Below are 27,333 nucleotides of genomic sequence, written 5' to 3' on the forward strand. Positions count from 1 at the left end.
AACGTGGATTTTTAAAAGAAAATTTCCCAAAGACCAAAAGTTGGATTTTTAAAGGAAATTTTCCCAAGGACCAAAGTCCTGGATTTTTATAGGAAATTTTCCCCAGGGACCAAATCGTGGATTTTAAAAGGAAATTTTCCCAAGGAACAAAACGTAGATTTTAAATGGAAATTTTTCCAAGGACAAAAACGTGAATTTTCATAGGACATTTTCCCAAGCACCAAAAGGTGGATTTTTAAAATAAATTTTCCAAAGCACCAAAGCCATGGATTTTTAAAGAAAATTTTTCCAAGGACCAAGGACGTGGATTTTTAAAGGAAATTTTCCCAAGGACCAAGGGCGTGAATTTTTAAAGTAAATTTTCTCAAGGAGCAAAACGTAGATTTTAAATGGAAATTTTCCCAAGGACAAAAACGTGGATTTTCATAGGAAAATTTCCCAAAGACCAAAAGTTGAATTTTTAAAGGAAAATTTCCCAAAGACCAAAAGTTGAATTTTTAAAGGAAAATTTCCCAAAGACCAAAAGGTGGATTTTTAAAGGAATCAAATGTGAATTTTTAGGAATATTTTGCCAAGTATCAAACGTGGATTTTTAGACATCATTTTTAAAATATTAAACACAGAACATTAGTTAGAACAATTAGTTAAGGATTTAAAATGAATTTTTAGGAATATTTTCATAAAGATCCAGTGTGGATTTTTAAAATTTTCAAAATTTTAAAGGCAGAAAATTAGGAACACTTTGTCAAGGTTTTAAAGTCAATTTTATGGAATATTGTCATAAGATTCCAGTGTATTTTTAGGAAAATTTCGTCAAAGATCGAAAGTAGATTTCTCAGAATATTTTATGAAGGATCAAAAGGAGAGTTATATAATAACTTTTATCAAGGATCGATTGTTGATTTTCAAATTTATTTTGTCAAGCATCAATGGTGGATTTTATAAACTATTTCAAAATTAGTTTTTCGTCAAAGAAGAATCTTGAATTTTCAAGAATATATATATTTTTTTTAGGGTCAAAAGTGGATTGCTAAGAACAATTTGGAAGGGATCAATTTGGATTTTGAATATAATTAACAATATTTTTTAGGAAAATTACGTCAAAGATCTAAAGTGGATTTTTTCAAGTGGATTTTTCAAGAATCAAATGTGGATTTTTATAAAGGTTTTTTCAAAGATCAAATTTTTGGAATATATTGTCAAGGATCTAAAGTCGATTTTAAGGCATATTTTCTTAAAGATCCAACGTGAACTTTAAAGAATATCATGCGAAGGATCAAATTTGGATTTTTAAAAACATTTCGACAGGGATCTATAGTCATATATTTTCAGATTTTAAACTCTGATTTTTAGAAAATTTCCTCAAGCAACGAAAGTAGATTTTTCAGAATATTGTGTCAAGGATCAAAAAGGAATTTCTTAAGATAATTTTGTCAAGGATCAAATGTGGATTTTCAAAAGTATTTTTTCAAGCATCAAATTTTTCAGAATTTTTTCCAAGGATAAATTAGGAAAATTATGTCAGAATGTATATATTATTTGATACGACAAAATTGTGCCTAGGTTTCTTTGGACTAAATTCGTTTCAGGACATTTGGAGTCGATATAGCGATGTCAGTCCGTCTGTCTGTCTAGCTGGTGCGCCTGATAACTCTTGAAGGGAGTATCCGATATGGTCCAAACTTGGTGCATCGCCATATTATTATCAAACTTAGGTCGAGTTCGGAGTCGGAAAACGGTCAAAATTTTGTATAATTATAACTCTTATAAAATGTGATGTAAGTGTTCGATTGTCTTTAAATACACACATCACAATACTTTTATTAACCCAATATCTGGTGTAAAGATAGTAGAGATCGGACCATTCCTTGTGATACCTCCCCCACAAAAGGTCAGCATTTTGAATACCCAAAACGATTAGAAAATCCGAAATAAGCATCCGGTTCTCTTCGAATTACACACATCTGAATAATTTCTATTTTGAGTACCTATGAAGCTCCAAAAACGCGAAATTAACATCCAATGTAGGGGGAGGTACCACAAGAAATGGACTTGGCACATCTCAATATTTCTATCAACACAATATCTGTTGTAAAGATAGTAGAGATCAGACCATTTCTTGTGGTACCTCCCCCTACATAGGGTTCAATATTTTGAAAAACAAATAAGCCTTCAACTCTCCTCAAATTTCACAAAGACAAAAAATTTTGGTAACACAAGATCTTTTGCGAAGATGCAAGACATCTGTCAACCCCTCCTGGTACCTCACCTACAAAGGGTCACAACTTTCAATACTTTTATCTGCCAAAACTTGCGAAACAAATCAGCTGTTCTTTACAATTTGCTATATCTATATATTTCTCTCAACCAGACACCCGAGATGAATATGGAATTTAGTATGGAATACTTCGGTCGACTATGTCTGGTACCGCAAACATATTTTAACATTTTCTAAACAATTAGAAAATAAAGTGAAATAAGTAGTCGATATAGTCCAAACCTGGCACTTCGTAATATTTATATCATATTTATTTAGGTCCGATACGAAATGGACAATATTGGCCCATTCTTTCGGAAACTACTCCATAGAGGGTCAGCAATTTCAATAATCCTAACAGAAGTCAAAATATATTTGAATAATCGAACATTGGCTGAGGGTACACATCTGTCGGCAAAACCAACTGATACTTCTTAACTTGTTGAAGACTATTTTGAATATTTTTTTTAAATACTTGGAAACTGGGAATTTTTGGGAATATTTTTTGCATGGACTAGCAAGCGATTTTTCATGAATATTTTTTCCAGAATTACCCAAACGTGGATATTTACAAAATAGTTTTTTTGTCATGGTCTAAAATACATAGATTTTTAACACTTTATTTTCAAAAAATTTAATTTTTTTAAGAATATTTCTCAAGGACCAATCACAGACCATATCATGGATTTCATACAAAATTTCTTCCTTCAACCACTGTCCTTCTCAAAAACTCTGGAAACAAAAGCCATTCCTATCTGCTGCCTGGCTATGTCAACTTAGTTTTCCATTGAATTCCGTTTGTTTGTTGTTTTGTTTTTCTTTTGGGTTTTATTGACATTTTCCATTTGTTTAGTGAGCAGAGGGCGAGAGGCGGCGGCATAATGAAGGCCCAGGAACAAATAATTTGCATTTACCATATTTTGTTGTTCTCCACTGTGTGTTGTGGTTGTTGTTATTGCTACCAACACCATTATTCGTGGTTTGAAGTTTTGTGTTAATATTTTAACCATCATGAATTTTTTAATTTATTTTTTTTTTTTGTTTTTGTTAAACTTGTGTTTGTTTGCATTGGTTTTTATTTGCCAAATGTTGTGGCGTTTCATGTGTCAATATTCACATGATTTATATCCGTTTAGCTGGGGGGATTTGAATTTGTTTTTACATTTCAGTTGTCATGGTCCATTATTTTCTAAATAGGGGCGCCTCCGTGGAATTACTTTGATGTTGTAAGAAATAAAATTTAACCAAATCAAATATTGAGTAAAGAATTGTAATCTGTAAAGTAGACACATTTCCTGTCCCGCTTGGGATTTTTGTATCCATATACAAAGTATGCCGAAAGCATTTGCGATATATGAGAAGGGCTGGATATTTGAGATAGAAGTAAGGCGAAGAGGAATTCTAGGCCCAGAGAAGCAAGGATACCAAGTTAAAGTGAAATTGATTGGCAAATGAGGCCATAATCCTTGAGGTATCTGACACCAACTTTTTATGAGGCTATACCAAAAAAATTGTTAAAGAATTTTTTCAATGAGGGTTTCTGCATACTGCAAACTTAATAAAAATATTCATTGAAATTAAATGGAAACAAGTATCAGTCGGTTTTGCCGACAGATCTATACCCTCAGGCAATGTTCCATTATTTAAATATATTTTGACTCCTGCTATGATTATTCAAATTGCTGACCCTCTATGGAGTAGGTTCCGAAAGAATGGGCCAATACAGTGTGAGCGGAAAAACTGCAACCAACTTCAGACTGCTGTCATTTCTAAACCACATCGTCCGACAACTGTTAAAATTATTCCAGTGACAGCCCATTATATTGTTTACAAGCGTACAAAAGCATTTTGGTGAACATTTTCCAGAAAAAAAGTTATTGGTAATAGAATTCAAGTGCCATTTCTTTTTCTTTATTTTTTTTGCTGGAAAACCACAAGTGACTATTGTTAGAGCACTCCAGCATTTGATTGTAAATAAATCTTTTGTGTCTCGTACTATCGCTCGTTACCGTGATACTGGTAGCGTAACCCGACATCAAGGAACTGGACGGAAGAAAACGGCAACATCAGCAGAAATGGTTCGAAAAGTAAAGAAGCGACTTGATCGAAACCCGTGTCGCAGTAGCCGAAAAATGGCTCGTGATCTGAATATATCGCAATATTCCATTCGGCAAATATTGAAAAATGAGCTCGGGGTAAAGCCATTGAAATTCCAAAAAGTGCAATAACTTACACCGCAACAGAGCTAAAGAGTTTCTTTGCTAGGTCGAAAGTGATGAACTGCCGAATTTGGTTTTCTCCGATGAGAAAACATTCGTTGTCCAGCAGAACAGTTTGTAAACAAACAAAATGATCGTGTTTACTTCCCAAAGAGGTCAGCTGAAAATGTGCACCTTCGGTTGGCCATTGGTGTGGTCGCTCTCCACTCGTATCAATCGACCGTAGCATCAGAATAAATGCCGATTATTATCGCGAAAATATTCTGGAGGGTGTAATAAAGCCTTGAGCACGCAAACATTTTGGACGCAGACCTTGGACCTTTGACATTCCAACAGGACGCAGCACCATCGCACTCAGCACGCGCCACCCAAGAATGGTTACAAAATGAGGTTCCTTACTTCATTTCCAGCGCACAATGGCCACTAAAATCTCTGGATACCAATCCGTTGGAATATTGTGTCTGGAGTATTTTGGAAAGCAAGGTTGGCACTAAAAAATACCAAAATGTCGATCACCTCAAGCAAACGCTTCACCGGGAATGGGTCAAAATTCCGCTGCGCAACATTCGGGCAGCGTGTGACGGGTTCATTCGCCGTTTGAAGGCCATGAGAATATTTAAAGTTTGCCTGAGGTACTATACATATATAGTCGACCGAAGTATATAAAAGTATTGAAAATTATGACGCTTTGCTAGTGAGGTTGCTGAAGGTTCCCAGACATATATTATATTCACAACAGAACTTTTGTTAGCAAAAATGACTTTTAAGGGGGCGGTACCAAAAGGAGTGAACCTATATTGCCCATCTCCGAACTCCGTTCGAGAGTTATCATGCGCACCAACCAGCCAGACAGATGGACATCTTTAGATCGAATGAAATTTAAATTTGGAATGAGGGTCACTGAATTTTTCGAAATTCGCCCCATAAGTGTACGGTTTTTGGTTATGTTAACGGATAGAGCTAAAAACTTCAAATTCGGTATCAGAATCATGTTTGGAGGGTAAGTTTGATATATGAAAGTGGTTTCGGAAACGTGTACTAAGTGTGCAAACCGTAAAACCGGGTAAAAGGATGCAACTGGAATTTTTAAAATTTGTATTGAGGCTTCTGTTGGTGATTGGTTTTTTGATAAAGAGTTAGTTTTGGAAATGTGTACTTTAATTGCTCGAAAAGTACTAAATAGTACTATATTTGGTACATTTTGGTATTGGATGAACAGCTAGTGCTAAATCTAAAATTTATCATTAAGGTTTAAATTTAGCAGGATATATAGGTGGTTTCGGAAATTCGTACTTTAAATGAACGAAAAGTACTAAATGGTACTAAATCTAGTATTGGGTTAATGCATAGGGCTGGAATCCTCATATGGTTTAGATATGGCTTTGGAAATGTGTACCATAATTGTCTGAAGAGTACTATATAGTACTAAATTTGTTATTAGGTGAAAGGATATGGCTGGAATTCTCAAATTTGATATTGAGTTCTCTCGGTTGATATCTGGAACTGAGGTAGTTAGAAATGTGTACTGTAATTGTACGTAAAGCACTAAAAAGTACTAAATTTGAACAGCTTGGTATAGAATTGGATCCTTGGCAGTAGGTTTGTGATAAAGAGGCAGATTGTGGACATGTGTACAACAACACGAAAAGTGCACGAAAAGTACTAAATAGTACTATATTTGGTACATTTTGGCATTGGGTGAACAGATAGTGCTTAAAATCTGAAATTTGATATTGCGGTCACTATTGAAATGTACCCTGGATATATGTCTCTATTGATGTGAGGAATTAAGATATGGAGGTGGTTTTGGAAATATGAACCATAATTGTTCGAAAAGTACTAAATAGTACTAATTTTTGGTATTGGGTGAAAGGATATAACTGGAATTCTCAAATTCGATATTGAGTTCTCTCGATTTAAATCTGAAACTGAGGTTTTCAGAAATGTGTACTATTATTGTACGAAAAGTACTAAATTTGGAACAACTTGGTAAGGAATGGGGTACTTGGCAGTGGGTTTGTGATAAAGAGGCAGGTTGTGGACATGCGTACTGTAAGTTCACGAAAAGTACTAATGGCACTATATTTGGTACATTTTGTTTTGGGATGAACAGATAGTGCTTACAATCTGAAATTTTGTATTGCGGTCACTATTGAAATGTACCCTGGATATATGTCTCTATTGATGTGTGAAATTAAGTTTAGGAAAAATGTACTATAATTGTTCGAAAAGTACTAAATAGTACTAAATTTCGTTTTGGGTGAAGGGATAGAGCTGGAATCCTCAAATTTGATATTGAGTTCTCTATTACAATTTGGAATTTAGATATGGAGGTGGTTTTGGAAATGTGTCCTACATTTTTCGAGAAGTACTAAATAGTACTAAATTTGGTATTGGGTAAGTGTATAGGGATGTAATCCCGAAATTTGATATCGAGGTTCCCGTTAGTATGTGGTGGTGGTTTACTGCTTGGTACTAAACAATACCAGTATTGAATCACTGTTGGTGTCTTGGAAGGAAAGATGAAAATTGTTTTGGATATACGTACTAAACGTTTCTTATTTGGCATTGGACGAAGGAAAAGATCTGCAATTCTGAAATTTTATATTGAGGTGACTTTTGGTTTCTAGTTTTGAACATAAAAATGTTTGCTGGTCATACATATTTTAATTTTTTGAAGTCGCACCTAATTCTCTATTTTGTCATTTTCAATTTATTTGAATTTTGAAATTTTAATTTCGTATTCATGGAAAAAATACAAAATCTCCAGAAAAACTTGCTTAAGAAAAATTCCGTTGCCGTTATCCTTATTATCCGATTACAATAATTTTCCAATCATTGTTAAATAATTACCATTCCATTTTCAATATTTTGTTCGAAAACATTTCCCAGGCTTGTCTAACAGCTGATACTGGTCTTGACATTGAAAATAATGACAAATTTTTTGACTTGACAAAACAATTGTCTGTGGCTGCAGTTGGCTTCTACCTTCGTCTTCTTAAACTGTAGCAATTTTCGTTTGCTTGACATCCCCAAAGCTGCTGCATTCAAAAAGTGATTATGGAAGTCTTCAAATTGAGTCAAGAAAGAGAGAGGAGGGCGGAGGGCAAAGGGGGACATTTACAATTGTCACTTGTCATTCGTAGATGCAAAATTGTCGACAAGAAAGAAATTGGAAAAGAAGACAATGAAGCAGAAGAAGAAATATGTATTTCCAACAACAATGACAATAACAAAAACAACAATTGCCATGGATTAGTATTGACACTCGCTGTGTACTTGTCATGTCAAAGCAAAACAACAAACAGCTTCTTCCCAGCCCTGGCCAATTCCTCCTTCGCCATTCCGATGTGTCGTTCAACGCAGCTTTGTTTGAAAATCTTCTATGAAATTATCGCATCTGTGTGGTTTGGGGGGGAATGCAGACGATGCGTGTGTCGCCTGACTGGCCGACTGCCACTTTAAAATATATCCAGATGTTGGATATTGTTGCTCCTGCTGCTTCTTTTGTTACCTCAAAAAAATGTAACAACAAAATTGCATTTACATTCGTTACGTCTGTGTCATCTCAGGCTATGGAGGAGACATATGCGCACGCACACAAACACATTCAACATGCAACCTCACACCCAACAATAAATTGTTGTGTTGGGGTTGTTGGTAACAAGCGATTTTTTAAATGCACCATTTGACACATTTCATACCTCTGGCGACAGTTAGAAGAAGGAGAAGAAGGAGGAGGAAAAAAAATTATAGGTTTGAAGGAGTTGGATGGGGGTTTCTCTTTGTCATATCTGTCGTTTCAAAGAATCAGCTGGATTTGTAGAATATTTTGATTTGCTACCATACCCTATAAAGTGAGTCCTGACCATTTTATGAAAAACAAGTAAAAAAGCTGTAAGTTCAGCTGGGCTGAACTTTGAATACCCTCCTCCATTTGGAACAAATTTGGCAATTTTCCAAAAAAAAAAAACCGTTAAAAATTCTGTTAAAATCTTAAAAATGCCGAATGTAGTCGTACATTAGGGTCTATAGGACGACGTAGACCTGCATAGGCAGCTTTTGTCGCAAGCTATTATAATATTCAAATGTGAAACTTGAAAATCTGTCTGTAGCTAAAATCATCAAAATGCCGAATATAGGGAGATACCATGGGGGCTATGAAACGTGGGGCCTGCACAGACAATTTTCTGGCATAGGCTGTAGTATTCATTACGACATTCAAATACCAATTTTGAAATAGTTCCGATAAATAATGTCGCTAAAACCATCAAAATACCGAATATCGGGAGGTACAGTTATATTAGGGCTATACGAAGACGTGGACCTACATGGCCCATTTTCAATACCAAAGGTCCTGCAGACCTTTATCAACCTACTTCATATCGTTTGGAAGCTAAAATGATTTCCACGGACAGACGGATAGACGGACGGACATAGAATTTTATGCTGATCAAGAATATATATACTTTGTGGGGTCTAAAATGTATATTTCGAGGTGTTACAAACGAAATGACAAATTAATATACCCTCCATGCAATGGTGGAGGGTATAAAAAGGACCAAAAAGAACACTTTGGTGACTCGCTTAAGGGTTAACATTTTTTTGGACCAAACTAAATGACAGATTGACAGAGAGACTGGGAATCAACGAAGCTAGAAGCTGGAATTTTAAAATTCTGCACCAGGATCAGTTGTGATACGTAGGTATGTGATAAGGCTGGGTTTTTTTTTGGAAATTCGTACTAAAATGGTACAAAAAGTACTAAAAGTTGAATGCCTTGTACGAAATGAGCTAGAATTCTGAAATTTGGAATGAAAGTCACTAATGAAGTGCAGGATAGAAGTGATAAATGGTTTTTGGAAATTCAAACTTTAAGGTTACGAAAATTTCTAAAATGGTACTAAAATGGTACCATTTCCTAACATTATGTGAACGGAAAGAGCTAAAAACTTCAAATTCGGTATAAGAATCAGGGTTGGAAAATAAGTTTGATATATGAAGGTGTTTTTTGGAGAAATGTGTACTAAGTGTGTACTAAATGGTACTAAATTTGGAAAAAGTTTGTTTTAGGGTGAACAGATGAAGCTGGAATTTTGAAATTTTGCTTTGGGGTCACTCTTGGTGGTAGTTTTGTGAAAAAGAGACAGGCTTTGGAAATGTGTACTACATGTGCACAAAAAGTACTAAATAGTACTGCATTTGGTACAATTTGGTATTGGCTGAACAGATGGTACGCGAAATCCGAAATTTGGAATTAGGATCACTGTTCATGTGTATCCTGGACATATGGAGGTGGTTTCTAAAATGTGTTCTATAATTGTACGAAAAGTACTGAATGGTACTAAATTTGCTATTGGGTAAAAGGATGTGACTAGAATTCTCAAATTTGATATTGAGTTCTCTGTTGATATCTGAAATTGAGATATGAAGGTGGTTTTTAACTATATGTTTTATAATTGTTCGAAAAGTACTAAGTGGTACTAAATTGAGTATTGAGTGAATGCATAGAGCTTGAATCCCGAAATTTGATGTTGAGGTCACAGTAGGTATCTGAGGTTGATAATTTGGTATTTGCTGAAGGAATTGAGACAAAGTCTCTATTGGTATCTGGATTTGAGAAATGGAGGTGGTTTTTGAAATGTGTACGATAATTGTACAAAAAGTACTAAATAGCACTAAATTTTGAACAGTTTGGTTTAGAGAGATGAAGCTTTAAAAGATAGTGTTGGAGATCACAAACCTAGCAAATCACAAACCTAGTTTTGGAAAAGTCTACTACAAGTGCACGAAAAGTACCAAATAGTACAATATATTGTACAATTGGTATTGCTTGAACAGATAGTGCTTGAAAACTGAAATTTGGTATTAGGGTAGCTGTTCATGTGAAGCCTGGACATATGGAGGTGATTTTGGAAATGTGTTCTATAATTGTACGAAAAGCACGGAATGGTACTATGTATGGTATTCGGTGAAGGGATAGAAATATAATTCTGAAATTTAGCTTACTGATGTTATCTGTGTTTGAGATTTGGTGGTGGTTTCGGAAATGCGTCCTATAATTGTACCAAAAGTAATAAATGGTACTAAATTTGGTATTGAGTGAAGGGATAGAACTGGAATTTTCAAATTTGATGTTGAGGTCTCTGTTGGTATCGGCAACTGAGATATGGAGGTGTTTTTGTAAGTGTGTCCTATAATTGTTCGAAAAGTACTAAATAGTACTAAAGTTGTAACAGCTAGTTATAGAATGAACCGATGAAGCTGGATTTTTTTTTTTGGGTCCATGTTGTTGGTGGGTTTGTGATAAAGAGGGAGTATTTGGAAATTTGTACTATAAGTGCGAAAAGTACTAAATAGTACTACACAGGATGAGATACAAAAAACTGCAACAAAGTCAAACGCCATACTTTTTACATTTTTTTTAATTTTATTGAATGAAAGCAAAAAATGTCGGAAATAGCATCAAATTTTAGAATAAGTTTAGATTTGACCTTTGGCACGAATTATGGCCTTCAAACGGCCAATGAAACCGTCACACGCTGCCCGAATGTTGATATGTGGTATTTTGGCCCATTCCCGGCGAAGCGCTTGCTTGAGATGATCAACACTTTGGTATTTTTTAGTTCCAACCTTGCTTTCCAAAATACTCCAGACACAATGGTCCAACGGATTGGTATCCGGAGATTTTTGTGGCCATTGTGCGCTGGAAATGAAGCGAGGAACCTAATTTTGTAACAATTCTTGGATGGCGCGTGCAGAGTGCGATGGTGCTGAGATCTGTTGGAATGTCCAAGGTCTGCGGCCGAAATGTTTGCGTGCCCAAGGCTTTATTACACCCTTCAGAATATTTTCGCGAGAATATTCGGCATTTATTCTTATGCCGACACGGTCGATTACACAGAATTACACTATCACGCTTGAATTCCATCACGAATAACTTTTTTTCTGGAAAATTGTCATCAAAATGCTTTTGTACGCTTGTAAACAATATAATGACCTGTCACTGGAATAATTTTAACAGCTGTCGGACGAGTGGCTTAGAAATGACAGCGGTCTGTAGTTGGTTGCAGTTTTTTCATCTCACCCTGTACCCAAGAACAGCAACATTAATATTGAATTTCAGTTTCTAAGCCCTATCTGTTTGCCCAATAGCCAAACCACTTACATAACTCAATTCCAGATACCAACTGAGACCTGAATATTAAATTTAAGTATTCCAGCCATTTCCCTTCATCCAATACCAATCTTAGTATCATTTAGTATTTTTCGTACAAAAATGGGACGCATATGCAGAACAACCATCAGATCTCAACACCAGCTTCCAACAGAGACCTCAACATGGAATTTTGGGATTCCAGCTCTATACATTCGTACAAATATAGGACGTATTTCCAACCCTTGGCCAAATCTCAATCACAAATACCTTCTGTAATCTAAATATCAAATTCTAAAATTCTATCCCTATCCCTTCACCCAATACCAAATAAGGAACTATTTAGTACTTTGCGTACATTTATGGTACATATTACCAAAACCACATCCATATGTCCAAGCGACACGTGCATAGCATTTCAAATACCAAATTTCTGATTTCAAACACTATCTGTACCCCCATTGCCAAATTGTACATATTATGGTACTATTTAGTACTTTTCTTGCACTTGTAACACACACTTCCACACACATCAAAAACATACCACCACAACAGGGACCCCCCATACAAAATTTCGAAATTTCAGCTTCATCCGTTTATTCTAAAACAAAGTGTTTTAAAAGTAGTACCATTTAGTGCAGTTCGTACATTTAGTACATATTTCCACAAATCTACTCCATATATTAAATTTGTTTTACAACCTTGATTCTCATACCAAGCGACTAAGATTTTAACTCTACCCTTCACATAATACCAAATGGTACCGTTTTAGAAGTTTAGTACCAATTTAGAACTTTTCATAATTTCCGAGAATTTTCAAATACTCTTTGGTCGCTGAATGCAGTATCAGCGAATCTTATTCTAAATATCAGATTTCTAGCTCATTACGTTTGCTGAAACCAAAGTATTTAATTTTTTCGTTCAAAATTTTAAGATTCTCCAGCTCCAAAAGTTTCGTTTGGGTGCTGATTGTCAGTTAGTCTGTTTTTTTTTTTTTTTTTAATAAAACCCATTAGTCTTCTATTTCTATGAAGCTTTAGATAAACTGATTGCCCTCTAATAAAATGTAGACCCTCTATGAAGCTTGAAAATGAGTCATAACTAAATAATTTCCTAACCCTTAAGCCCATGACAAATTTATGTGAATTCCAAAAGAATTTGAGTGCTTCTTTTTAATTTCTAAGGACCCGTCTAATCCTTTGATTGATTGCTGAGAAGCAATTTTTCTTAGTCCTCAAGCTTTTAAATGTCATAATGAAAAGTTCTAAGCCGAGCAGAACCTAAGAAAAACAATTTGCAATAAATTACAAACAAATCCCAACTAATTTACCATACGGACATAGACAACCATACATGTGTGCAACCACACCTCTTTCCAATAAGAAGAATTGCGGCCGTTGAAGGAGGAGGAAAATACGAAATGGCTAAAGTTATAAAAACGGCAGCAACTAATTTAAAAATAATACCTGACGCACCACCACAGAAGTCAAACAAAACTAGGGAGAGCAATGAATGATGCTGATGATGAGGAGGATGATTGGATTGCTTTGGATTGGGATGTGATCTTTAACTAGAAGATGTAATCTTCAAAAAGTCAAAGGAGCCCCAAATGAAGCAACACAATAATGGGTGGGTAGTGTGAAGATATAAATTTTGAGACCCACAGACGGTAAAGAAAAAAAATAAAGAACCAGATAAAAAACAGTATGTTCGGCCGGGCCGAACTTTGAATACCCTCCACCATTTGGAATGAATTTGGAAATATTCAAACAATAAAATCCTTAAAAAATTCTGTTTAAATTTTAAAAATACCGAATATAGCCGTTTTATTGAGGTCTATATGACGTGGACCTACAAAGGCATTGTTGGTCACATTCAATTTCAATAACTTAAAATATATACTGTGAATAATGTAGCTAAAATCATCAAAATATCGTATATAGGCAGGTAGCGTTATATCGGAGCTGTGCGAAGACCTGGACCAGCCAGACAATTTTCTGTCAGAGGCTGTAGCATCCATTACGAAGTTTAAGTATGACATCTCAAACAATATCGGTGGGTATTGTACTTAAACTCGTCAAAATACCGAAAATAGGGAGGTACTGATATATGGGGCCTATACGAAGACGTGGACCTGCACAGACAATTTTCTGTTCTAGGCTGAAGTATCCATTACGAACTTCAAATACCAAATTTGAAACAATTCCGGTGAATAATGTAGCTAAAAGCATCAAAATACCGAATATCGGGAGGTACCTTTATATGGGGGGCTATACGAAGACGTGGACCTGTTCAGACAATTTTCTGTCTTAGGCTGTAGTATCCATTTCGAACTTCAAGTACCTAATTTGAAACAATTCCGGTGAATAATGTAGCTAAAATCATCAAAATACCGAATATAGGGAGGTACTAATGTATGGGGCCTATACGAAGACGTGGATCTGCACAGACAATTTTCTGTCACAGGCTATAGTATCCATTACGAACTTCTAATATCAAATTTTAAACAATTCCGGTGAATAATGACGCTAAAATCATCAAAATACCGAATAATGGAGGGTACCGTTATATGGGGGCTATACGAAGACGTGGACCTGCTCAGACAATTTACTGTCCTAGGCTGTAGTATCCATTTCGAACTTCAAATACCTAATTTGAAACAATTCCGGGGAATAATGTCGCTAAAATCATCAAAATACCGAATATCGGGAGGTACCTTTATATGGCGGCCATACGAGTCGTGGACCTGCACAGATAATTTTCTGTTCTAGGCTATAGTATCCATTTCGAACCTCAAATACCTAATTTGAAACAATTCCGGGGAATAATGTCGCTAAAATCATCAAAATACCGAATATCGGGAAGTACCTTTATATGGCGGCCATACGAAGTCGTGGACCTGCACAGACAATTTTCTGTCATAGGCTGTAGTATCCATTACAAACTTCAAATACCTAATTTGAAACAATTCCGGGGAATAATGTCGCTAAAATCATCAAAATACCGAATATCGGGAGGTGCCTTTATATGGGGCCTATGCGAAGACGTGGACCTGCACAGACAATTTTCTGTCATAGGCTGTAGTATCCATTACGAACTTCAAATACCAAATTTGAAACCATTCCGCTTAATAATGTCGCTAAAATCATCAAAATACCGAATATTGGGAGATACCTTGGGGGCTATATGAAAACGTAGACCTACATGGCCCCGAACTTAACCTGCCTACTGGAAAATTAAAACATGTGTGCAAAATGTTAGCCTTCTATCTCAATTCGTTCGAAAGATTTTACGCTGATCAAGAACTTTGTTGGATCTGACATGAGCAGGGGGTACGAGGAGTTACAAACGGAATGACAAAGTTAATATACCCTCCATAGTTTGGTGGAGGGTATAAAAACTCCACGACCAAAAAAGAAAAACCAACTGCAATGGCAATTCCATCATCTGTGGGGAGGCTGCCACCGCTGTACACAGTAGCAACAGCAGCAGCAGTCATCATCTCCATCTGTTGCTCCTCTCTCCCTCTCTTTCGAATTGTAACCGCAACATTCGCAACCATATCGAAATTGCATTTGTGTCTGCCACCACCACCGGCACCGCAAGCATGACCAAAGTGATATATGTCCCGTGTTGCATTAACACGAAGCTTGCAACCATTTGTTGTTGTTGTTGTCTCTGTTTCGGATATTTGCGGATATTTGTTTTAACTCTGGGGGCATCATTGCTTGGCATTGGCTGCCGGGGAATAAAGGTATCCGATTTTTTTCGGTTTTTTGGCAGCTACTGTTTCGTTGTTCCACAAATGTCCCACACTCGGTAGAGCTTGTCTGATGGATGGCTAGAGGATGGATGCTTCACACAATTCCGCCCAGAAGCGTGTGAAAGGACAAATAAAGGGAAATGACACATAATATTGTTTAAGCTGTGCTAATGTGTATGCGAGGATGTGGGATGGGTGAACAAAGGAATAAAGTTTTCGGATGATAGTGTGACGAAAGTGAATGACAACTAGAACTAATGTAGGAAGGAAATTATAAAAAAATGTTACAAAATTTGGATCCCAGAATTTTGATACCCTACACCTCTTTGCATATTTAGTCGAGCTTCACATAACAAACAAAAGTTTTTAGGGAGGATTTGTGAGAATTAAATCATACCAACTGCGATTATAGTTACAATTTAAAGACGAAAGGAACTAATATATGAGAGGCATATCCTGCTCTGATTCGATTTCTACTAAATGTCTACTAACTTGAAATCGGATAATCGGAACCGATCTCTATAAAATTTGGCAAAGCTATTTCGGAGTTTTAATTGATATATTTCCTCGAATAACATTATTACGGAGGGCATATTATGGCTGCGGAAGACAAACATAACAAATCGGATAAACAATATATTATATGGGAGCTATAGCTATATCTGAACCGAATTTCGCCAAATTTGACATACTGGTTTCTAGGCTCAATTTGATCGTAAGTGCCAAATTCCATCCCATTAGGGCTAGTATTACAAATTTGGTGCACAATAAAAGGCAAATCGGACGAAGGTATATATGGGAGCTATGGGAGCCAAATCTGAACCGATCTCGACAAAATCGGACAAAGGTATTTCTGAGCTGCATTTGATATATTTTCCCAAATATCGTTGTTACAGAGCGCATATTTCGGCTGCGAAGGACAAAAATAACAAATCGGATAAACTCAAGATATGGGCCTATAGCTACATATATCTGAACCGATTTCGATCAAATTTGGCATGCTTATTTCCAGGACTAATTAAGGCGTTTGTGCAAAATTCCACACTATTTGGACTAATATTACACATTTGGTGCACAATAAAAGGCAAATCGGACGAAGATATATACGGGAGCTATATCTAAACTTTGACCGATTATCTCCAATTTCAATAGGGTTCGTCCTTGGGCCAAACAAATGATTTGTGCAAAATTGGATCTGGACTGGATCGGGCAATAAATGCGAACTGTACTTTGTTTACAAAAATACATGGATGGATGGACAGACATGCTTAAATCGACTCATAATGTGTTTCTATGCAGATTATCAAAAGGAACTATGGGTCTATTTGGTTTCCTATTGCCCCTCACAAACAAATGCACAAAGACATAATACCCTGACCAACTTGTGGTGTGGGGTATAAAAGTTAGTCCTTCGGAACATAACGCCCCATAAATATATACAACAAAATTTGGTAAGCCTATGTGTAATGACAACCCTTTACCCTATGCCTTACAGGCAGACATAAAAAATGGCATAATTCTGCAGTACCAGAAAGCTAAAAAATGGCAAAATTTATTTCCATAACTTTTACAAGGCAAAAAACAACTTACTTTTACCTTACCAAGTAATGAGAGAGTACGGCAATGCAGGTCCAATCAAAAAAAAAAAAACAAAATAAAAAGTATCAGCCGGTTTCGCCGACAGATGTATACCCTCAGTCAATGTTCGATTGTTTAAATATATTTTGACTTCTACTATGATTGTTTAAATTGTTGACCCTCCATAGAGTAGGTTACGAAGGAATGGACCAATATTGTCCATTTCGTATAGGAACTAGATAAATATGATATAAATACTGCGACGTGCCAGTTTTGGACTGTCGAGCATTTATATCCAATCTGACTTTTTATGACAGATAAAAGTATTGAAAAATTGTGACCCTTTGTGGGTGAGGTACCAGAAGGGATTAACAGACATATATCATCTTCACAACAGATCCTGGGTTAGTAAAAAAATTTAGATGTATGGAATGTGAAGATAGTTGGATGCTTTCTTTAAGCGTTTTGTTTTTGCCCTATGTGGGTAGGTCCCAGAAGAAATGGCCCGATGTTTACCATCTTTATAACAGATCTTGTGTTGATGGAAATATTTAGAAGTACCAAGTCTGAATACAATCGGCTACTTACTTTCCCGTTTTATGAGCTTTATGGATGTTCGAAATGTTGTCCCTTTGCGGGGGAGGAGTGGACCGATATATTTCGCCTTCACATCAGTCCTTGGGTTAATAAAAAAAATTGATTTGTGTAATTTGAAGAGAACCGGATGGTTATTTCGGATTTTATAATCGTTTAGGTTATTCAAAACTTTGACTCTTTGTGGGGGAGGTACCAGAAGGAATGGTCCAATCTCTACTGTTTTTATAACAGATCCTGTGTTGATGGATATATATACAGATGTGCCTAGTCTAAATGGAATCGGATGCTAATTTCGCGTTTTATGAGCTTTGTGGATACTCAAAATTTTGACCCTTTGTGGGGGAGGTACCAGAAGGAGTGGATCGATATATCCCATCTTCACACCAGACCTTGGGTTAATAAAAATATTGTGATGTGTGCAATTTAAAGAGAAAGGGATTCATATTTCGAATTTTATGATCGTTTTTGTTATTTAAAACCTGAACCCTTTGTTAGGGAGGTACCAGAAGAAATAGTCCGATTTTTTCCGTCTTTATAGCAAATCTTGTGTTGATGAAACTATTGAGGTGTGCCAAGTCTGGATGGAATCGGATGTTCATTTCGTGTTTTATGAGCTTCAGGAGTATTTAAAATTTTGACCTTTGGTGAGGGAGGTTCCAGAAGGAGTGGACCGATCTCAACCATTTTCACACCTGGTCTTGGGTAAATAAAAATATTGTGATGTGTGTAATTTGAAGACATTCGGACTCTTACATCCCATTTTATAAGAGTTATAATTATTCAAAATGTTGACACTTTGTGGGGGAGGTACTTGATGGAGTGGACCGATATAGTCCATTTTCGCACCTGACCTAGCACTGATGAAAATATTAGCATTTGCAAAGTTGGATCAAAATTGGGCTATCCTTTCTCTTTCTGTGCAGTAAATTATTGTCTTTAAAATGTTGACATTTTGTGGCGGAGGTACCAGAAGGAGTGTATCGATATTGCCCATCTCCGAAGTCGATCTAAGATTAATAATAATATGTACCAGGTTTGGACGAAATCGGATACTCCCTTCGAAAGTTGTCGTACGCACCAGCCAGACGAACGAACGGACAGACATGGCTAGATCGACTCTAAATGTCCTGAAACGATTTTGGTCCAAAAAGAGACCTGGGGTCTAACACCTTTATTTCGATGAGGCACGTTTTGGCCGTATCAAATGATATATACCCTCTCTTTAGCCATATGGCTGAGAGTATAAAAATTGATTTTTTGCCACCCAGTGTTTTCGATGTGGGAGGCCACACATTTGGTCCCCATTTTCCTTAAAATCCGCCTTTTTAATATGTAAAAAAATCTCCAATTATTTATAAATTCTTGTCAGTTTCAGTTAAACCCAAAATTATTAACAAAAATAACAACAAAACCAACTACTAGTTTTTTTAACAAAACCTCAAGGAACCTAAAAATAATGGAAATTACATTTTTTCTATTATGGAGCTGGAGCTGAAGATGAATTTGAATTTGTTGCGGTTATAAATTTTCCTCAATGTGTTGTTCCCTTTTCAAGGCAAAAAAAAAAAAAAAACAAAACATTTTCCATTTGAATAGAAAAAAAGAAGAAGATGAAACCTGAAAGAATATGGAAAGGCCAAGAAGGTCACAAACAAACAAAAAAACTTTAAATGAGAAAAAAAGAATAATAACAAATTCTGGAGAACCAAATGAAGTGGAAAGGAATGAAAATCGAAAAGTAAAGAATGAAAAGAAAACAAAAAAAGAATTACGACACTAACAAATGATGATTTGATGTTAAGGAGCGGAATAGAGTAGCACAAAGTCATCAAAAGTTAAACACCATCATCCACGTCGTCGTTGTCGTAGTCGTCATGGCTGGAGAATAGATGGATGGATCCCGGACTACAACAACGAAGAAAAAGATGAACCGAAATTGTGATGTATGGCACGCATTTCCTGCTTAAGAAACTGGCAGGGCAGAACAAATAGACCGCTGGAGTGCACTCCAGCGCAACACCCAGTCAGGCAGCTAGGCAGCCTGCCTGCCTGTCTAGGGAGCAGCAGTTTTGTGTATTAATTAGGTTTCCTTTATTTTCTGAACACGACGACCACGGCGAAGACGTCCAACCAATGACTCTAATAAATGCCTAAATGGTGAACGGAAAAAAAACGTATTCCAAATTCGTTTCACACGTTCCTCACACACACAGAGGCCATGCCAGGCAGGTGGATAAGTTAAAGAGTGTGACGTTTTGTCGGCAATACTAATAGCTGACGTTTTAAGGTAATTTGTTATCTTAGCTTTTTTCTCTGTTTTTTTTTTTTCTTCATTTTTCGACTGGGGTGGTGTCTTCTGAAGTCAATGGAATTTTAAGAAGTTTCACTTACTTGGATTATTGTTGGTTTCACGCCAATGTGTTGCCGCCTGACAGCCAAATGTTGCACGACTGATACCCTTACAGCAGGACCATCGTTTACCCGACCAGAGACCCGGATGAAAACGATATGATTTGGGGGTATTGGTGTCCTCGCAAACTGGAAAGAGACAACAAAACACAATATTGGGATAAATGAGAGAAGAAATATATTTTTCTAAGGGAGGGGATTTTCTATAGGAAAATCTATGGAGATTTTCTATAGGAAAATCTATGGAGATTTTGTATAGAAAAATCTATGGAGATTTTTTATAAGAAAATCTGTGGAGATTTTCTATAGGAAAATCTAGAGATTTTCTATAGGAAAATCTAGAGATTTTCTATAGGAAAATCTAGAGATTTTCTATAGGAAAATCTAGAGATTTTCTATAGAAAAATATGCGGAGATTTTCTATACGAAAATCTGTGGAGATTTTCTATAGGAAAATCTGTGGAGATTTTCTATAGGATAATCTGTGGAGATTTTCTATAGGAAAATCTGTGGAGATTTTCTATAGGAAAATCTGTGGAGATTTTCTATAGGAAAATCTGTGGAGATTTTCGATGAGAAAATCTGGGGAGATTTTCGATGAGAAAATCCGGCGGGATTTTCGATGAGAATATTTGGGGAGATTTTCGATGAGAAAATCTATGGAGATTTTTTATAGGAAAATCTGTGGAGATTTTCTATAGGAAAATCTGTGGAGATTTTCTATAGGAAAATATGTAGAGATTTTCTATAGGAAAATATGTAGAGATTTTCTATAAGAAAATATGTAGATATTTCCTATAGGAAAATCTGTGGAGATTTTCTATAGGAAAATCTAGAGTATTTCTATGGGAAAATCTAAAGATTTTCTTTGGGAAAATCTATGGAGATTTTCTATAGGAAGATCTAGAGAGATTTTCTATAGGAAAATCTGTGGAGATTTTCTATGGGAAAATCTGTGGAGATTTTCTATGGGAAAATCTGTGGAGATTTTCTATAGGAAAATCTGTGGAGATTTTCTATAGGAAAATCTGTGGAGATTTTCTATAGGAAAATCTGTGGAGATTTTCTATAGGAAAATCTGTGGAGATTTTCTATGGGAAAATCTGTGGAGATTTTCTATGGGAAAATCTGTGGAGATTTTCTATGGGAAAATCTGTGGAGATTTTCTATGGGAAAATCTGTGGAGATTTTCTATGGGAAAATCTGTGGAGATTTTCTATGGGAAAATCTGTGGAGATTTTCTATGGGAAAATCTGTGGAGATTTTCTATGGAAAAATCTGTGGAGATTTTCTATAGGAAAATCTAGAGATTTTCTATAGGAAAATGTAGAGATTTTCTATAGGAAAATCTAGATAGATTTTCTATAGGAAAATCTAGATAGATTTTCTATAGGAAAATCTAGATCGATTTTCTATAGGAAAATCTAGATAGATTTTCTATAGGAAATCTAGATAGATTTTCTATAGGAAAATCTAGAGATTTTCTATAGGAAAATCTAGATAGATTTTCTATAGGAAAATCTAGATAGATTTTCTATAGGAAGATCTAGAGGGATTTTCTATAGGAAGATCTAGAGAGATTTTCTATAGGAAAATTTAGAGGTGTTCTATAGGAAAATCTAGAGATTTTCTATGGGAAAATCTAAAGAGGTTTTCTATAGGAAAATCTACAGAGATTTTCTATAGGAAATCTACAGAGATTTTCTATAGGAAAAGCTACTGAGATTTTCTATGAGAAAATTGTCAAAGATTTTTCTATAGGAAAATCTAGCGATTTTCTATAAAAAAAAAACTGTGGAGATTTTCGATGAGAAAACCTGTGAAGATTTTCTATAAGAAAATCTGTGGAGATTTTCGATGAGAAAATCTGTGAAGATTTTCTATGAGAAAATCTACAGAGATCTTCTAAGAAAATCTGTGGAGATTTTCTGATAGAAAATCTTGACAGATTTTCTCATGGAAAATCTCTTACAGAAAATCTCAAGATTTTCAAGATGAGAAAATCTGTGGAGATTTTCAAGATGAGAAAATCTGTGGAGTTTCTATAGGAAAATCTGTGGAGATTTTCTAGGAGAAAATCTGTAGAGATTTTTTTTCAGATTTTCTATGAGAAATCAATGGACTTTTTATACCCTCAGCCATATGGCTAGAGAGGGTATATATCACTTGATACGGCAAAAACGTGTCTCCTCCAAATAACGGTCTAAGACCCTAGGTCTCTTTGGCCAAATCCGTTTCAGGACATTTGGAGTCACCAAAAAGATGTCTGTCTGTTTGTCTGGCTGACTGGTGCGCACGATAACTCTCGAATAACTCTCCACACTTGATACATCGTATAATTATTGTAAAAGTACATCGAGTTCGGAGATGTGCAGTATCGGTCCACTCCTTCTGGTACCTGCCCCACAAAAGGTCAATATTTTCAAAAACAAAAAAAAAATATTTTATTGCACAGAAAGAGAAGGGTATAATCCCCATTTGCTCCAACTTTGCAAATCCTAATATATGCATCAGTGGTAGGTCAGGTGTGAAAATGTATAATATCGGTCCACTCCATCAAGTATTCCCCCCCCCCCAACCGGTTCCATTCAGACCTGGCACATCTCAATATTTCTATCAGCACAATATCTGTCATAAAGATGGGAGGTATCGGACCATTTCTTCTGGTACCTCTACTAAAACAAGATCTGCTGTGAAGATGAAATATATCTGTCCACTCCTTGTAGGTACCACAGGGGTTCAAAGTTTTGAATAACCTATACGATTATAAAATCCGAAATAAGCATCCGGTTCTCTTCATATTTCACACGTCCAATTTTTTTTACTAACACAAGATCTGCTGTGAAGATGGAATACATCGTTCCACTTCTTCTGATACCTCCCCCACAAAGGGTGAACATTTTGAATATCCAAGAAGCTCATAAAACGGGAAATTAGCATCCGACTCAATACAAGATCTGTTATAAAGATGGTAGAGATCGGACTATTTCTTCTGATACCGCACCCACATAGGTCAAAGTTTTGATTAAAAAAAAAAACCGATTATAGAGATCGGACCACTCCTTCTGGTACCTCCCTCATAAGAGGTCAAAGTTTTAAATAACCGAAACGATTATAAAATTCGAAACGAGCTTCCGTTTCTTTTCATATCTTACACATCCCATACTTTTTACAACCACTAGAGCTGATGTGAAGATGGAGCATGTCCGTAAACTCCTTCTGGTACCTCCCCCACAAAGGGTCAAAATTTTGAATGTCCGAAAACGTGAATTTATCTTCCGACCATTTTCAAACTTCACACATTTCAATATTTGTGTTAACACAAATTCTGATGTGAAGATGGGTTATATCGGCCAACTACTTCGGGTACCTCCCTCATCCACAAAGGGATCAATATTTGGAAAAACTTAAACGCTCAAAAATGCGAAACAGTCATCCAATTCTTTTCAAATTTCACGCTTTCCAATATTTTTACTAATGCCAGATCTTGTGTGATGCTGTGGTATATCGATGCGCTCTCTATCATACGAATGTTCGATTTTCTTGTAATTTTGCCCATATCAATATTTGTATCTGTATCCGATACCTCACGCACATTTCAATATTGTTTAAAAATAATCACATATCTCATTTAAAGTGAAAGAAGTCGATGTCGATATTATCCGATGGCACATCGCAATATTTGTTTATTTATTTAGGTGCGACACGAAATGGAGACTATTGGCCCATTCCTTCGGAACCTACTCCATAGAGGGTCAAACATTTCGGATAATCATAACAGAAGTCAAAATATATTTAAATAATCAAACATTGGCGGAGGCTATACATCTGTCGGCAAAACCGACTGATACTTTTTGACTAGTTTCATGAGATTTTGAAACAAAGATCTTTCAATATCATTCTAATAGTTTTTATGGCCCCATATCTATTTCCTACTGTTTTAATGGTGTCCGTATTCACATTTAAGGCTGGTCACCTTTGGCGATTATAGTCTCCCGGAGTCGATTACAAATTTTTATGTTAGCACTTTTCTAAATCAGAATATTATTCATATTCTGATTTAGGAAAGTGCTAACATAAAAAGTTATAATCGACACCGGTAAACTATAATCGTTAAAGATGACCAGTCTTCAATTTGGAATTAGATAATAGAAAATAAAACTCCTATTAAAATCTTCAACACCAACTAGTATTTGTTAGAAGAAAGGGGGGAGAGCAGGTTACGAAAACAAGCAAGTTGAAGAAAGAAGACAAAAGGAACCACAAGAAAACTCCATCAAGACAGCCAGCCTACACCCATGAGAACCAAAAAAAAAATAGGTTTTGGGTGAAAAGACAATCCAAGAAGACATGGGAGGGGTTAAGTTGAAACCTCAACCCAAGAAGAAAAAAACACACATTTACAGGATTAGAAATTGGGTCAATTCGTAAACGAATAGTTCAAATTATCAAGAGTCAAAAGATCACGACATTGGTAGCATCATAATCATAATCGACGACGACGGCACCATTGTCGTTGCCAACACCATCTTCCCCCAGCATCACAAGGCAGACCAGCAGGCAGAGAGGTATTGGCAGTCACCACACCACAAGATAGCACATTACGTGGATTCCACTCTGGTGGAAGAGAACATATCTTCTGCCCAAACATGAAATCTTCATTCTCACTGTTGGCGTCCCGACTTCTTAACCTCCTTCTCCTCATTCTCCTCCCTGTAATCATAAATGAATTTTACTTAACTCAAAGAGAATGAAAAGCAAGAATCAACGCAACATCCAATCAAACCAGTCGCCAAAAAACCCACAACCAAAACCCCAATGTCTGCAAATAAAGGCCAAAAACTTTCTTTCTCATGCCTAGATAGACCCTAAGAAGAGAGGGGGAGCGACAGGTAACCCAAGTTATTAATAATAACCGTTAGAAAATTACCAACTATTTAAACAAGTGTAAAACCGCAAGAACGGCAAAACATACAGTTTACGTGTGTGTGCGAGATTCTTTGGTTGTAGGAGGTGTTTTTTTACAACGGCTGTGTCAGCACTCCCTTTTCCGATTATGTGCTATTGTTCCTTATTTACGAATAGGCAGTGAAGACCGTAATTAATTATTAAAAGCAGAAAAGTATAATTTGGTTTTGCCGACAGATGTATACCCTCAGCCAATGTTCGATTATTTAAATATATTTTGACTTCTGATATGATTATTCGAATTGCTGACCATCTGGAGTAGGTTCCGAAGGAATAGACCAATATTGTCCATTTCGTATCGGACCTAAATTAATATGATATAAATATTGCGATGTGGTTTCTGGTTGAGAAAAATATTTGGATATAGCAAATTGTAAGGAATCACTGACTTGTTTCGCAAGTTAGGACAGATAAAGGTATCGAAAATTGTGACCCTTTGTGGCTGAGGTATCAGAAGGGGTTCGCAGATATATATCATCTTCACAGTAGATTCCGTGTTAGCAAAAATATTTGTATGTGTGAAATATAAAGAGAACCGGATGCTTATTTCAGATTTTATAATCGTTTTGGTTATTCAAAACTTTGACCCTTTTGTGAGGAAGCTACTAGAAAAAATGGTCGGATCTCTACCATCATCGCAACAGATTTTGTATTCATGGAAATATTGGCATGTACCCAAGTCTGAATGGAATCGGAAGTTAATTTCGCGTTTTATGAGCTTCATGGTTAGTAAAAATGTTGACCCCTTCTGGGGGAGGTACCAGAAGGAATGGGTCGATAAATCTCATCTTTACAACAGATCTTGTGTTAGTAGACATAATGGTTTTTTTTTTAAATTTGATGGGCATCGGATGCCCATTTCGCATTATATTAGTGTTATAGTTATTCCAAATGTTGACCTCTTTGTGGTCAAGGTACCCGAAGGAGTTGGCCGATTTAACCCATCTTCACACCAGAATTTGTGTTAGTAAAAATATTGACATGTGTGAAGTTTGAAAAAGGCGGATGACCATTTCGAATTTTTGTGAGCGTTTTGGTTATTCCAAATTTTGATCCCTTTGTGGCGTAAGTATCAGAAGTAATGGTCCGATCTCCACCATCTTTATAACAGATCTTGCGTTGATAGAAATATTGGGATATGAAGTCAGAATGGAATCGGACATTAATAGCGCATTTTATGAGCTTCATGGATATTCAACATTTTGACCCTTTGTGGGGGATGTACCAGAAGGAGTGGATCAGTATTTCTCATCTCCTTACCAAACCTTGGGTTAATAAAAATATTGTGATATGTGTAATTTGACAATAGTCGGACTCTTACATCGCATTTTATGAGAGTTATAATTTCTCAACATTTTGAAGCTTTGGGTGGGAGGTACTTGATGGAGTGGACCGATATTGTCCATTTTCACAACAGACATAGCAACGATGCAAATATTGGGATCTGCAAAGTTGGAGCAAAATCGGATGATCCTATCTCTTTCTGTGCAATAAAATATTTTCCTAATGTTGACCTTTTGTGGGGGGCGTACCAGGAGGAGTGGCTCAATATCTGCCATCTTCCCAAAAGATCTTGTGTTGATAGAAATATTGAGATGTATCAAGTCAGAATGGAATCGGATGTTAATTTCACGTTTTATGAGCTTTATGGATATTCAAAATGTTGAACCTTTATGGTGGAGGTACCAGAAGGAGTGAACCGATATATCCCACCTTCACACCAGACCTTGGTTTACTAAAAATATTTTGATGTGTGAAATTTGTAGACAATCGGACTCATTTTGGTCCGTTGTGGGGGAGGTACTTGATGGAGAGGGCCGATAGCGTCCATTTTGCCTCCTGAACTAGCACTAATGCAAATATTTGGATTTGCAAAGTTGGATCAAAATCTGATGGTTCCTTCTCTTCTGTGCAATCTTATATTTTCTTTGAAATTTTTGACGTTTTGTGGGGAGGTACCGGAATTAGTGGCTCAATATCTAACATTTTCGCAGCAGATCTTGGTTTGACAGACTCCAAATTTCCTGAAACGGGTTTGGTCCGAAGAGACCTAGGGTCTCCAACCATTATTTCTCCAACCTCTGTAGCCATATGTTTGAGGATATAAACATGTAAAAAAGCAATATGTTCAGGCCAGGCCGAACTTTAAATACCCTTCACCATTTGAAACGAATTTGGAAATTTTCAAAAGAAAAAAAAATTATAAGTTCCGTGAATAATGTAGCTAAACTCATCAAAATACCGAATATAGAGAAGTACCGTTATGTCGGGTCTTTTCGAAGACCTCGTCCTGCATAGACAATTTTCTGTCACAGGCTGTAGTATCTATTAGGAATTTCAAATATAAAATTTCAAACAACTCCGGTTAATATTGGACCTAGAATCA

General features: G+C 36.2%; 1 protein-coding gene across 1 annotated transcript in view; it reads right to left on the reverse strand.

Moving 5' to 3' along the window:
• Window positions 1-27,333, reverse strand: part of LOC101894472 (tyrosine-protein kinase Btk29A) — a 347,714-nt gene that overhangs the window by 189,571 nt on the left and 130,810 nt on the right. Inside the window, exon 5 of the mRNA XM_059124741.1 lies at window positions 19,962-20,108. Coding sequence (XP_058980724.1) covers window positions 19,962-20,108 — 147 coding nt within the window. The remainder of the gene's footprint in view (window positions 1-19,961; window positions 20,109-27,333) is intronic.

This window comes from Musca domestica, unplaced genomic scaffold (assembly GCF_030504385.1).
Source record: "Musca domestica strain aabys unplaced genomic scaffold, Musca_domestica.polishedcontigs.V.1.1 3, whole genome shotgun sequence".
NCBI classification, from domain to species: domain Eukaryota; kingdom Metazoa; phylum Arthropoda; class Insecta; order Diptera; family Muscidae; genus Musca; species Musca domestica.